This window comes from Eupeodes corollae, chromosome 1, assembly GCF_945859685.1.
Source record: "Eupeodes corollae chromosome 1, idEupCoro1.1, whole genome shotgun sequence".
NCBI lineage: Eukaryota > Metazoa > Arthropoda > Insecta > Diptera > Syrphidae > Eupeodes > Eupeodes corollae.
Window position 1 is genome coordinate 306,777,657 of NC_079147.1, and position 12,667 is coordinate 306,790,323.

The 12,667-nt window shown below is 35.1% G+C and overlaps 1 protein-coding gene and 1 long non-coding RNA gene across 2 annotated transcripts; one reads left to right on the top strand and one right to left on the bottom strand.

Annotated features, from left to right (window-relative positions):
* Window positions 1–2,853: 2,853 nt before the first annotated feature.
* Window positions 2,854–4,236, top strand: LOC129952150 (putative nuclease HARBI1). Its single transcript, XM_056064607.1, has 3 exons — window positions 2,854–3,071; window positions 3,139–3,545; window positions 3,845–4,236. The coding sequence occupies exons 1-3, from the start codon at window positions 2,947–2,949 to the stop codon at window positions 4,234–4,236; spliced, it is 924 nt and encodes a 307-aa protein (XP_055920582.1). The 5' UTR covers window positions 2,854–2,946.
* A 639-nt stretch (window positions 4,237–4,875) lies between these two features.
* On the bottom strand, window positions 4,876–5,324 carry LOC129943130 (uncharacterized). The gene is made up of 3 exons (XR_008781169.1): window positions 5,244–5,324; window positions 5,011–5,191; window positions 4,876–4,951 (listed from the first exon to the last, which is right to left on the bottom strand). It is a non-coding gene; the product is annotated as an uncharacterized LOC129943130 (long non-coding RNA).
* Between the last annotated feature and the right edge of the window lie 7,343 nt (window positions 5,325–12,667).

Sequence of the window (12,667 nt, forward strand, 5' to 3'; positions counted from 1 at the left end):
TTGTTTATGTTTTTATTTGAAGTTCGAAATAATTTAATAATTATACATGCGATAAAGCAAAGGTTTAAATGAACAAAATTTTATAATTTCGATGGTAAAGAACATTTTTTAAAATGTTATAACTAAGATGTCATGATTTTTAAAAAGTTAAATTATTTTGGTTCTTTCACTGCCCTCCTTATATTCAGTCAACCAAAAAGAATTAGAACTCTTGATTTAAAATGTAGTGAAAATACGTTTTGTTATAATATGAAAAGGGTTTTCTATTAAGGTCGGGTTGATTTAAAAATTGAATAAAAAATGTTCTATATCTGTGGCCCGTAGCACCTGTGGCATGATGGATTGTGCCATTTAAAGTTTTTTTCACGGGTACTGAACGTTGCGAGGTATTATTTTCATGAAAAGTGCTTTCTCAAAAACTGTGGGTCCATCCCTGACAATATTACTCGCACACAGGAATTGTCAAGTATTGTAACTCACGGACTGTTGCGCCACTCGATGTAACTTTAATATCTTTGGCCTATTTCACCAAACACTTTGGAAAAAAATAATATCCTGCCAATATAATAATATCCTGTGCAGTGTTTCCCAAAATTTGCGAAGAATTTTTCAGACTTTATTTGCAAAGCGAATAATAAAAGTGTTTCAGTAATTTAAAATAGAACAGTTACAAGGTAGATCTTAGATTTTGTAAATTAAGATCAAACATCTTTTGAACAAAATTGGTGAATTAATACTATGGTAGAAATGGAGAAATTGAAGAATGATAATATTCGACACTCGATGAACTACTCTGAAGACTGTTGCTTGGCTTATTCCGTGCATTGATGCAGCACCTTGATATTGGGCTTCATTTCCAGCTCAATGTACTGTACACAAAAGTTATTACAAAAGACTTAAACTCATATTCCTATTGGTATTGAAATTAAGTTTATTTACAATTTTAGACAACGCATAAACTTTAAGTTCTTCTTAGTTTCACTACACTTTGGTGATGTTATTAACTTCTTCCATTTAAAAATATTCTTCAAAATGATTAACTTTTTTATAAATTTGTTTACAATTGTTTTTCAAAGAACGGTTTTTGCTTCAAACATAAAAATTTCATTGAAGAATGGTTACGGGTTAAAAACCCTCTACAAAATCAGACATTTCTGAAGTTAATGAATCATCTAAAATTTAAAATTCAGGTTCTTTGGTAAATTCTTCAAAATACAAAAAATAGCTACTTCCATTGTTTTCTAAACTTTTGTTTACTTTTTCATATCAAAGCGATTCTTTATGTTTTTATAAAATTTCTACAAAACAAACTCTTGTTTGCAAATAAAAATTACTCTTAGCGTATTGCTGAAAAGCTTTTCAGAAGTCTTAGTATAATTTGCAAAGTTTATTGTTTGATGAAGCAAAAAGAACAAATAATTGACAAAATAATAAAACTTTTCACTTTTCAGAAAAAAGTCTTTGCACTTTGCAAAATTGAGTTTGGCGAATCGTAGTTTGCAAAGAGGAAAACTTTTCAACTCAATATTTTCACAAAACGCAAATTTGCAAAGTAAAAAGATTTTGGTGAAATAAGCCCCTGGTCCTATGGTCTTATCTTTATTTGTGTGGTCGTGTAGTATCATTTTGTTTTAACTTCTTACTCGGATGGATTTTGTATGAGTACAACCTTCTTGATTGTTGAGCCGAAGGATTCGAATTTAGAGACAAACGTTGAATAGTCAATTAAGGAAGACTACCACGTTTCACATAAAAGGGATACATTGTAGCTACTAGACTGCACTTATTTCGATTATATGGTTTTATCATCTGGACGTGTTGCTCTCTTAGATGATTTGCCTTCAGTGACTGATTAAAAGCAGATATTTTGACAACGAGTTTAAGAAATAATATGATCGCCACGAGCTGTCAAAAACGACCCGTTCCTATTGGAAATTATTTCTTTGTATTTTATTATACATTTCAGTGAAATTTCACCAAATTTTCATGGTTTCTTTCTTCTTGTGATCAGTGGAAAAGTTTACATCCGAAACTCTGGATAATTTATTGAGAATATTACCTTAAAACATCTCTTGATAGAATTTTTGAAAAAAATAAAAGAACTTTGAATTACTAACCAACTGAACAGTCTACCATTATGTTAAAAAATTTGGTTGTAGTGTGATTTTTCAAAATGTTTATAAAGTCCATATATTTTTTCATTCAGAATTCGATATTATTAATTCTGAAAAAAATAATAACTATAAGACTTTAAATTGAAAACCATCAGAGCGAAAAAAAAACTAAATAAGAAAACATTAAGACTTATGCATTTAATCAACTTCAATTCTATTGAAATTAAAAAAAAAATATTTAAAAAATGTATGATGTTTAATTTTCAAATTTGACTTCTAAGTCATGGAATTGCATAATTCTATGACTAGCTAAGAATAAGGTTTTAGGCTATGAGATAAGTTTTTGAAACAGAGTCTTCTTTGTTAGTTTAAAAATAGATACTTTATTTTCATGATCATAGGAACTTTTATTTTTCTAGGAATTAAAATTGAATCTCCAATACTTCACAAGCAAAGACCGTAATTGAAAAATTACTAGAGAAACTATTTTCAACAATATCGTTTTCAGAAAAGCTAATCAGCCCTATCACAAATTCCATCGTAATAATTCCCCGTACGGACAGCTCCGCCCCGATCTACGACAAACTGCTTTCACAAAATCCGAGTGGATTCAAAACAAGTATTTTCGCATTGAACGCGTTCATTTTGATTTTCGAAATCAGCTGTTTAATGTCAAAATGAAATGAAACAAATAACAAATTGAATTCAATTCTAATTACAAAACCGTCGGTATTTGGATTTTCAATAAAGATAACAAATATATGGTGCTAAAACTCAAAATAAACTTCTTTAGTATATAAATTAACATAAACTTAATCATATTTCTAACAAAATGGATTCATTGGCCTTTGCAATTATTGCCATCACTGAAGAAGCTACATTAAAAAAGAAAAAACTAAAAGTTCAAAGAAAAATTCTCAGAGATGCTTGTAATCCATTTGAGTTAAACGACCAAATGTAAGTTAAATATGTGAACCTATATATACCTATATATATTTCAAAGTCTAATTTGAATACCTTACAGATTTCAAAGAAATTTTCGTCTAAATAAAGCAGCATTCAAGTATGTTTTGGATCTGTTGAAACAGGAGTATGACCCTGGGGTTTTCTCTTCTTCAATATCCCTGATTTGTCGGCTCGCAGCTGTCCTAAGATTCTTGGGAGAAGGTGGATATCAACTTGGTGTTGGAAATGATTACGAAGTTGGTATGGCACAGTCCACTTTTTCCTCAAATTTGACAAACGTTTTGAAGGCTCTCGAAAGACGTCTATGTCATTTGTGGATTCAGCTTGAGATGACCGAGACAGAAAAGCGACAAGCAAAAAGGGAATTCTATTCTAGGGCAAGTTTTCCGGGTGTGATTATGTGTGTTGATGGGACCCACATTAATATTGTTGCTCCATCAGAAGAAAAGGGATTATACTATAACCGTAAAGGTCAATTTAGTATTGATGCTATGTTGGTAAACTATTTTAAACAAAGAAAACTGTATACATAGGTTTAGGTATTCCTTTGGTTTGTTTTAGATTTGTGACAACAATTTGAAAATAAGGTGCGTTGACGCTCGATATCCAGGATCAAACCACGATTCCCACATATGGAATTTGAGCAGCGCAAAAACATATTTCCAAAGAAAATATCATGAAGGCGATAGGAATTCTTGGCTTCTAGGTATTTATTTAATTATTACAAGGTTTTGTGAAGCTAAAATTGTATGTGTTATACTAAGGTGATGCTGGCTACCCGCTGGAACTTTGGCTTATGACGCCATATCGGTCTGCCGAAGCCGAAAGTGCTAAAAGCAATTACAACACAAGACACAGCAAAACTCGCAACGCTGTAGAAAGGACTATTGGAGTTTTAAAAAATAGATTTAGGTGCATCTTGGGTGCACGTCAACTTCATTATAGTCCAAGCAAAGCTGCGCAGATTATAAACGTTGTTTGTGCGTTACATAACATTTGCATTACATATCGAGTAGAAGACTATACAAAGATTATTCTACCTGAGTTGGAAGAGCAGGAAGTTGTTCCAGAGAATACAAACGGAGAAGAGACAAATACTCGCCGGAATGCAGCACAAATTATGAGAGATAACATTAAAAATACATTTGTTCAATAAATTATGAAAAATAAAAAGAAAACCACACATACGATAACTTAATTTATTTAAAACAAAAAAAACAGTAAACAAATCGAATTCAATTAATTTATGCAAGTAACAATAAATAAATAGAACTTTTCTTAAAAATATTTTCTCCGTGTTTTTTTAGTCTAAATCATCTAGGTTGACATCGAATTTTTGCTCAAGGAGCTTTTCTTGCACTTTATTGTGTCTGATTGTTTCGGCAACTTGTCTCTATTTTATATCAGAAAGCTTATCCAGAGCTCTATACACCCGTTTAGTGTTATACACCACATCTTCTGCCAATTTTGATTGGCTTTCATAAAACTTTTCAGTTTTTGCATAAAAACTTTTTTGGAGTTCTATCTGCTGCCTCAAAAGATTTGCCGAATCCTCAACTTTTCGAGGGACGTTTTCCCGATGTACTCCTCCATCGGATGTCATAGAAACATCTATGAGCTCGGCCGTATTATCAGGGCTTTGCTTCTCCGTTTGCGTATTGGTTTCAACCTCGGGACACTGGCGAGTGATCTCAGTTCCAAAAGAATGAGTGTTCTTGATTCCTGCTGTTGATGTTTTTAGTCCCGTGAGCTCTATAACAGCTTCTTCAAGTTTTGAGAAGGAATGCTGCCTATACACCACCAGTTGCTTTTGTTTCTTTTTTGTTGTCCACAAGCTTCCTTTTAATATAGGACTTCCAATCAAACCATACCTTATATATAAAATGCAATATTATTTTACGTGGTTAATGCATTTGAATGTTCCACTTACTTTTCTCCATATTGAGGCATCTTTTAGAGGTGGCCCAAGACTATTCAATTCGCCTTTGACTTTTTCCCAGAAGTTTTGTACTTCTTCTTTTGGCAGTTTTGTGTAGCCTTGCGCCAGATCTGCTCTTTCGCTCATTAGCTCATAGAGCCTTTCATATTGCGCCTTGTTTGTCGTTTTTGCCCTTTAAAATCAAATAATTATTTATAAACAATAGAATTTGTAAAATTACTTACATTTTTCCTTAAAATAAACGTTTTCTTTCAGCGTCCGACACAAATTATTTAACGGGGAAAAAGTTGTTTTCATTCCATTCCATTCGAATTCAGTGATACCAATATATACGAACTTCGAAAATCGTAAATGATTTTTTCACTCCGAATCTTCTACGATGGAATTTGTGATACTTCAATCGGGAAACGTAGCATATTTTTGATTACGATGGAATTTGTGATAGGGCTGAATAATAGCTATTTGGTAGCGAGAATAGCAAGAAATTATTTTGTTGATCTTGTTTGCTTTTTTCTGGTATCTCTTGGAGTATCGCATGGAGTTCTTCGCATGTAGATAGTAAGAACACTCTAACCACACTTCAGAGAAAACACTAAGTGCCTCCCATTTGCAATACGTAATCAAGCTACCTTTGTCAGACTAGGAACGACGAAGCTTTAAGTGTCCAACATAGGTTAGGTTATGGTTAGGTTATAGTGGCTGTCCAAGATGGAACGGACACACTTAGGCCAGTTTAATGGCCCATTGTGATACCACATGAATCTTGAGGCTTAATCCTAAGCTCAATGGAACCAGTTAGAGTCCCTTACGAAACGTAAGAGGCTGATTATACCGATATGATTTAGATCGTTTAGATCGTTAAAGAAGAATTCTCCTAGGTAATTCTTGCGTTTTCGAGCTAGAGCAGGGCATGTGCAGAGAAGATGAAGAACCGTTTCTTCCTCTTCCTCGGCCATACAGCTTCTGCAAAAGTCATTTGACAATACGCCTAGTCTCGTGGTGTGCTTTCCTATTAGACAGTGTCCGGTTATGACACCTATTATCGAGCTTATATGCGATCTGCTTAGAGAGAGCAAGCACCTTGAACGTTTTATATCTAGTGTTGGCCAGATGTTTTTTGTGGCTTGACACGTGGTGATGTTGTTCCACCTGGTGCCTGCCCTCCTCCCAGCGTCATGCATCAGCAACAGTAGCGATTTGTATGCCAGTACTTGCCAAACGTGGTAGGATGGGCTGTACTGTACCGTTCCTGGCGAGTTCATCTGCCTTACAGTTACCTGGAATGTCTCTAGGCCCGGCACCCAGCAAAGGATATCAGATGTTGATATCACGTTTTCTTTGAGCCAAGACAAGACTTCTTTAATCACCAAAAGTGCCGCCTGGAACACGCTACAATGATTGGGAAGGCGGAATGAGAGACTTAATTTCAGTCGTTCAGAGTACACACCACCACCAACCCCTTCTTTGGTCTTTGAGCCATCTGTGTAAAAGTGGATTGACTCATCCTCCAAGAATGTCCTATCCTCCCAAAAAGATCTGGTAGGTATAGAAATCTGGAAATTCCTGTCGAATTGTAGTTGGGCGATGGTGTAGTCTGTGTGCTTTGGAATTGATTCTAAGTACCTTAGAATTACGGAGTGGCCAATGTTGTTGTTAGTCCACTGCGACGAAGCATTGAGGCGAATAGCAGAGCTTGCAGCTATTTGTTTACTAAATATGTCAAGAGGTGTAAGGTAGAGCAAGGTGTCCAGTGCCGCAGACGGGGTCGTGCGAAGCGATCCGCTTATACATAGGCAGGCTGAACGTTGGACTTTATTTAACTTATCCCTGTTTATACCTTTCTCTAAAGCAGTCCACCATATTGCTACACCGTACGTTAAAATCGGTCTGATTACCGATGTGTATAGCCAATGCGTGATTCTGGGTTGTAAACCCCATTTATTACCAATAGCTTTTTTGCAAGAAAAGAGAGCTACAGTAGCTTTTTTGACTCTTTCCTGTACGTTGCGTTTCCAATTTAGTTTTTTGTCTAAGACAAGACCTAGGTATTTGGCCTCGTCTGAGAATTTTAATTGGATTCCTTAAATGTAAGGAGGGTTGACAAATGGAATTTTGTATCTCCTCGAAAATAAGACCAGATCGGTTTTGTGTGGGTTAACACCCAGTCCACACCGATCAGCCCAGAGTATTAGTCTGTCCAAGGCATTTTGTAAGAGTTCTTTTAGGATATTAAGATGCTTTCCTGAAACTGCTATAGCAACGTCGTCCGCATAGGCTATCACTCTGAAACCCTCCGCATCCATCTAGTTAGGATTTCATTCACCACTAGGTTCCAGAGGAGAGGGGATAGAACACCACCTTGCGGTGTCCCTCTACTAACGAATCGTCTGCTAGAAGAGTTGCCCAGTTATGAGTTAATTATTCTCCTAGTAAGCATTAAATGAATTAACTCCCGAAGCGAACACTCTACATTTAGAGATGTCAGTGCAGAAGTGATTGCAGATGTGTCCACGTTGTTAAAGGCACCTTCGATGTCAAGGAAAGCAACCATAGTGAACTATTTATGATAGAGGGAATATTCGATGGTGCGTACTAAAGTGTGTAACGCTGTTTCCGCCGATTTACCCTTACAGTAGGCATGTTGAGACGAAGACAGAAGTCTTGTATCGATACGTGCCCTTAAAGTGTGAGTGTCCAACATAACTTTCAAAAAAATTGTGCGGTGTCAAAACGACAACAGTTTTTAAAGTTTTTCAGTTGCTATACAAAATGATTTAATAAAAACTGTTGCTGACGTTTTATTCGATCACATTTCTGATAGAATCCAACCGCCAGAGTTTATAGCTTTGTTTTACATTCATTTAAAGTCTTAGTTGTCTATTGTTTACCTTAATAAAAAAAAACATAATTAACTTCATAAAGTGAACAATCTGAACTGGTAATTTAATTTTTAAGCAATTATTCTTAAAACATTGAAAAACAAATTAAAAATCCATTTCTTTAAGATATGTCAAGTCTACAAGGCATGCTCAATATTTTGCCAGTCTAAAAAAATAGAACCGACTGCAAATCACATCTAACAGACAACCTATTTATTTTTCAATATGTTAGATCTGTTTAAAATAAATGTTTTTGTCAACATTTAATTTATTTTCTATAGCTGAACAATACAACACCCTTACTTAGAGTTTACAAGTCTTTGACATCTTACAACATACATCGGTTTCCAGCGTTAAAGACATACCAGAGTACTTTTTTACTAAAGGACATTTTATCAGCAATCATGCAATTCAATTATTGAATTCAACAACACTAAATTCAAACACTACAAACTGGGACTTTAAATTTAGCAAATGAACAATTATTTGACCTTCAAGAGACAACAGTCAACAGTTTGTTTGTGTTCAATAATTTGACTGCAACCAAGTGATTGCAATCATTTGACACTTTTATTCCATTCACTTGAAGGAGTCACTTCTGAAGTCTTTGCATTCTTTTCGTATATAATTATAAAATGAGTTAACATAACTTAATTATGTTCAAATCTTAATCTTTTGAATTTATTTTATATTTTCCAATTAAATAATAATTTAAAAATTCGTTCCCTTTATTTTTTCTTGCAGTAATAGTATTTCAATGAATTAAAACATATCTCGTTATTTTTGTAATAAAATTAAGATTAAACATTCTCTTTTCCAACGCTGCTCGTCACCGAATTTATGGAGATCAAGATACATGTTCTAAAATCGGCCATAAACTTCGCACAATGATTTTCGGTGTCAGAAATAAAGTGATTAAAATTAAAATTTCAAAAGTTTGCACTGAAATTTCACTTGGTATTTCAAGTGAATGCACGGACTTTAAAATAATGCAATAACTTTAAAAGATTGCTTAAATTTTCAAATGATTGCAATTAATTAAAAGCATTGAAATAATTGGAGGAATAATGATTGGAATCTTTTCAGGAATGGAAGTTTTATATTGATTTGATGATTGTATTCCCAAAAGACAAAATTCTTTTATAAGCTTGAAATCGATATCTGACATCGAAAATCGGCTAAAAGATTTTCGATTTTATTCAAGAACTGGATTTTAGTGTGAAAGCAGGACGTTTAATAACATCAAATTTCTTTGCCTAATTTTCTGATATATTTCATGTTTCAAAGACCCACTTCAACAGCCTATTCTAACAAGCAAAATCAAACATCGCAATCTCCAGTAGTTAAATATCAAGACCAATACCGTAGAATGAAAAATTTCCCCAGATAATTATATTTCCTACAAACCCCATGTTTAATAATTTCTGATATACATTTGTGGTTGAAATCGTTATTTGGAGGCCTTCTTATATACTCGTATTTCAAACCATTTATACCACTTACCTTTTAATGGTTAAAAATTATAGCAGTTACATTTCTGTGATAGTACCTGAGGCATGATGGTTAGTGCCTATGCCACCTAAAGTTTTTTTCACGGGTACTGCCTCTTGCGAGGAATTGACAAATTCTTCAAGAGTAATCCTTGTCATGAGAAGTGCTTTCTCAAATTTGGAGTACGGATTCGGCTTAAAACTGTAGGTCCCTTCCATCCCTGACAACAGTACTCGCACACAGGAATGGTTGAGAGTTGTCAGTCACTAGACCCTAGTTCTCAAACGGACTCTTGAGCCGCCCAATTTATTTTACAAACATTTTAATGGTTAAAAATTATAAGAAATTGTGTTCAAGAAATTAACTTCTGTGATATTTCTTGACCACAACTTTACACATATTAGAATATTAAACTCCACCTTTTATTGAATCCTAAAAGTAAACAGGATTCCTTCCATTCTCCACCTCAATCAAAATTCCATTTCGTTCTTGAATGGGAGTTAAAACAATGCCACGAATAATTCTCTCAATTTTCATACATTATAAATGAATTTATATTTTTTCCAACAACGATATAAAATCACCTCGAGCAAAAATTAACTAGATGAGTTCATCGCGCATAGTTTGACTTAAAAGGCGATTTTTTTTTTGGCCAGTTCAATCAGAAATTGATAAGGACACTTTTAAGCCGAAAACGCGCCCCAAGCATTGTAAAAGTTTAATTTATTTATATTCCAATTCCATGTTCATGTTCATGTCCATGTTCTGTCCATGTCCACCGTCAGCCAGCTACCACCGTACCACAGCACAGCCACCACCATTTTTCGCGAAATCATTGGAAACTTAATCCCAATTTCGATGCAAATATCTTTTCATAGCCCGTGGGCTGGCATCGCAAGAGATATTATCTCTTGCAGCTACACCAGCACCAGGACCAACGAAAAAAGTTATGCCATCAGTATCTGTGGATTGGGTGAAGTCATGTGGATGGGTTAACTTATTATTAATGCCCAACCCAGCCCAGAATCAAATTGCCAAAAAAAATAAAAACCATCAAGAGAGGACTTTTCAGGCAAACTCGGAAGGGATGAGGGATGTAAGGGGGTGATGTGGGGTTAAAGAGATGGGAATAGGGCTATGAGAAGGGTAGAATTTTGCATGGCTCAGCAGGCACGCTAATTTAAAATTAAAAATGTATATTAACAATGCCAGCATGCGAAGGATCGCAAAACTGAGCGCTGCACAACATAACCAAAGCGTTTTCATTGTCCGTCTGAACTGTGTTTCACAACACGCAAACAAAAACAACTATAACTAAGAAAAATTACAAATAAAAGAAAACAAAATTTAAAAACGAAAAAAGGACGAACAACAAAATACCAGCATCAACAACGGAACGGACAGTTGTAGTTGGAAACAAGCATACCAAAGGTTCCTTCTCTCCGTTACGTAAAGTTGCGTCGTCGTTGCTGGAACACTGGACAGAACATTAAGGAATAAGGAGTCCTGGACGCCGCGGACGAACGCAAGATGGAACGCTAAAGCCACGGACACTGCTGAACTCGTAATTGTAATCGTATAACAAGAGCTTAATGGATGTTTAACTTTTGTGTGCTTTTTGTGCTGAGTTTGTTGTTATCCTCGCATTAAGCATATTTTATTTTTTCCTTCATCCCGTTGTAAGCAGGACACGCTAAAAAACAAGACACCCATCATAAGCAATATGGCCGACAGAGCACAGATCTTAAAAAAACATTCCACTTCCGCCGTCGTCGACGCCGCCGCCGCCATCATATTTCTCAACGTTCTTGCTTTAACAGTAAACGTAACGCAATGGCAATCACTTGAGTGTTGAGTGGATGGCTCGTTTTCTTTAATAAGGGAAGCCAAATTTATTGTGTATATCCTCCATAATTTGAGCCTGGAACATTAAAACGAGAAGATTCCCTATAAATCCATGTGGTGTGTTTTTTGGGATGGTGTTTTTGTATTTTCTTCTCTTGTTTTTGTTTTTGTTTTGCTTTCCTGCTTCATTCCTTGAAACTGAAAGCCAAGCCAATGAACTGCTGCCGCGGGGCTATTTCAATCAGCGCGCATATTTAGCTGTGATGAGCCAAGGTTTCCGTTCCGTCCGCGTTTTCAGCACGAAAGCCCTAAGGGGCATGATGCTGCTTCAAAATTAAAGACGACGACGACAACGAAGTCAAACGAAACTTAAAGCCTTGAGTGTTGTCCCTGCCGTTGTCAAGGACGGATCCAGACTTTAAGTCAGGGGGGGTCACATACTTACATACCATAAAATCAAATTTGTGTACATGAGCGCCTTTCAGTTGATGCTTTGAAAAGAATAGGTCTTTTTTAAAAAGCAAATACAGCGTTCTATGTTAACCCTGCTCATATATAAAAGTTTCAAAATCAAAACAATGACAGTTTTTTGACAGACTTGGTGTAAATAATTCGATAATACCTTACCTTTGAAAGAATTCCAATAGTTTTTTTAAACATACTTCATTTAAGTGTTCACATACAACAACTTGGATTAATTTTGGGAAACTGCTTTGAACATTAAATTTTTCTGTTTTAGAACGGAGTTGGAATTTGGACAACCAGTCCAAACTATGTACGCTGGAGAACTATCGGAAAATTTGAGTTCAAAAAAGAATCAAAAAAGTTTAAGTAATGAGGAAACAAGAAAATTAAGTTTTTGGATTAAAACAAGATCCTTGAATAAAATGATAGACGTTAAGGAGTTCTGAGTTCTTTTTGTGTGTGAGAGGTGCAGTCCACAATTTGTTCACGTAAAAATACCGACATGTCAACGTTTGGCAGTTGCTAAGCAATGTTCTCTACTGCAAATGCTTATAAAATATAATATAAGCAGTCTTCTTTTGCTTTCATGTTGCAGAGGGTACAGAATTGTTGGAAATGTCCGTTGTAAAGACTTTCATTTAAAGTTAGGAGCTCACGTCTCGGATTTCTTTATAGCTGAATGTGTTTTCAAAATAATAATTGTTTAAAAGGTTATGATTTAGTTGTGAGTAAATTATTCTGTTCTCAGACTGCTCAGCCTCTGCTCCTAATTTTTCTCGACTAAAGTCTTCGTGTTTTTAAATATCTAGTAAAGCTGCATAGTTAAGCCAAGTTATTCAAATTAAATTGGATAACTTCTCCACAGCTGTCGCCAATATTTTGCCATTTTGCAATCCACCAGTCCTTATTCCGCATTCATAAAGGAGCATTTTCTTTGTCAAACGAGCATATGAATGTGAAGCAACTTT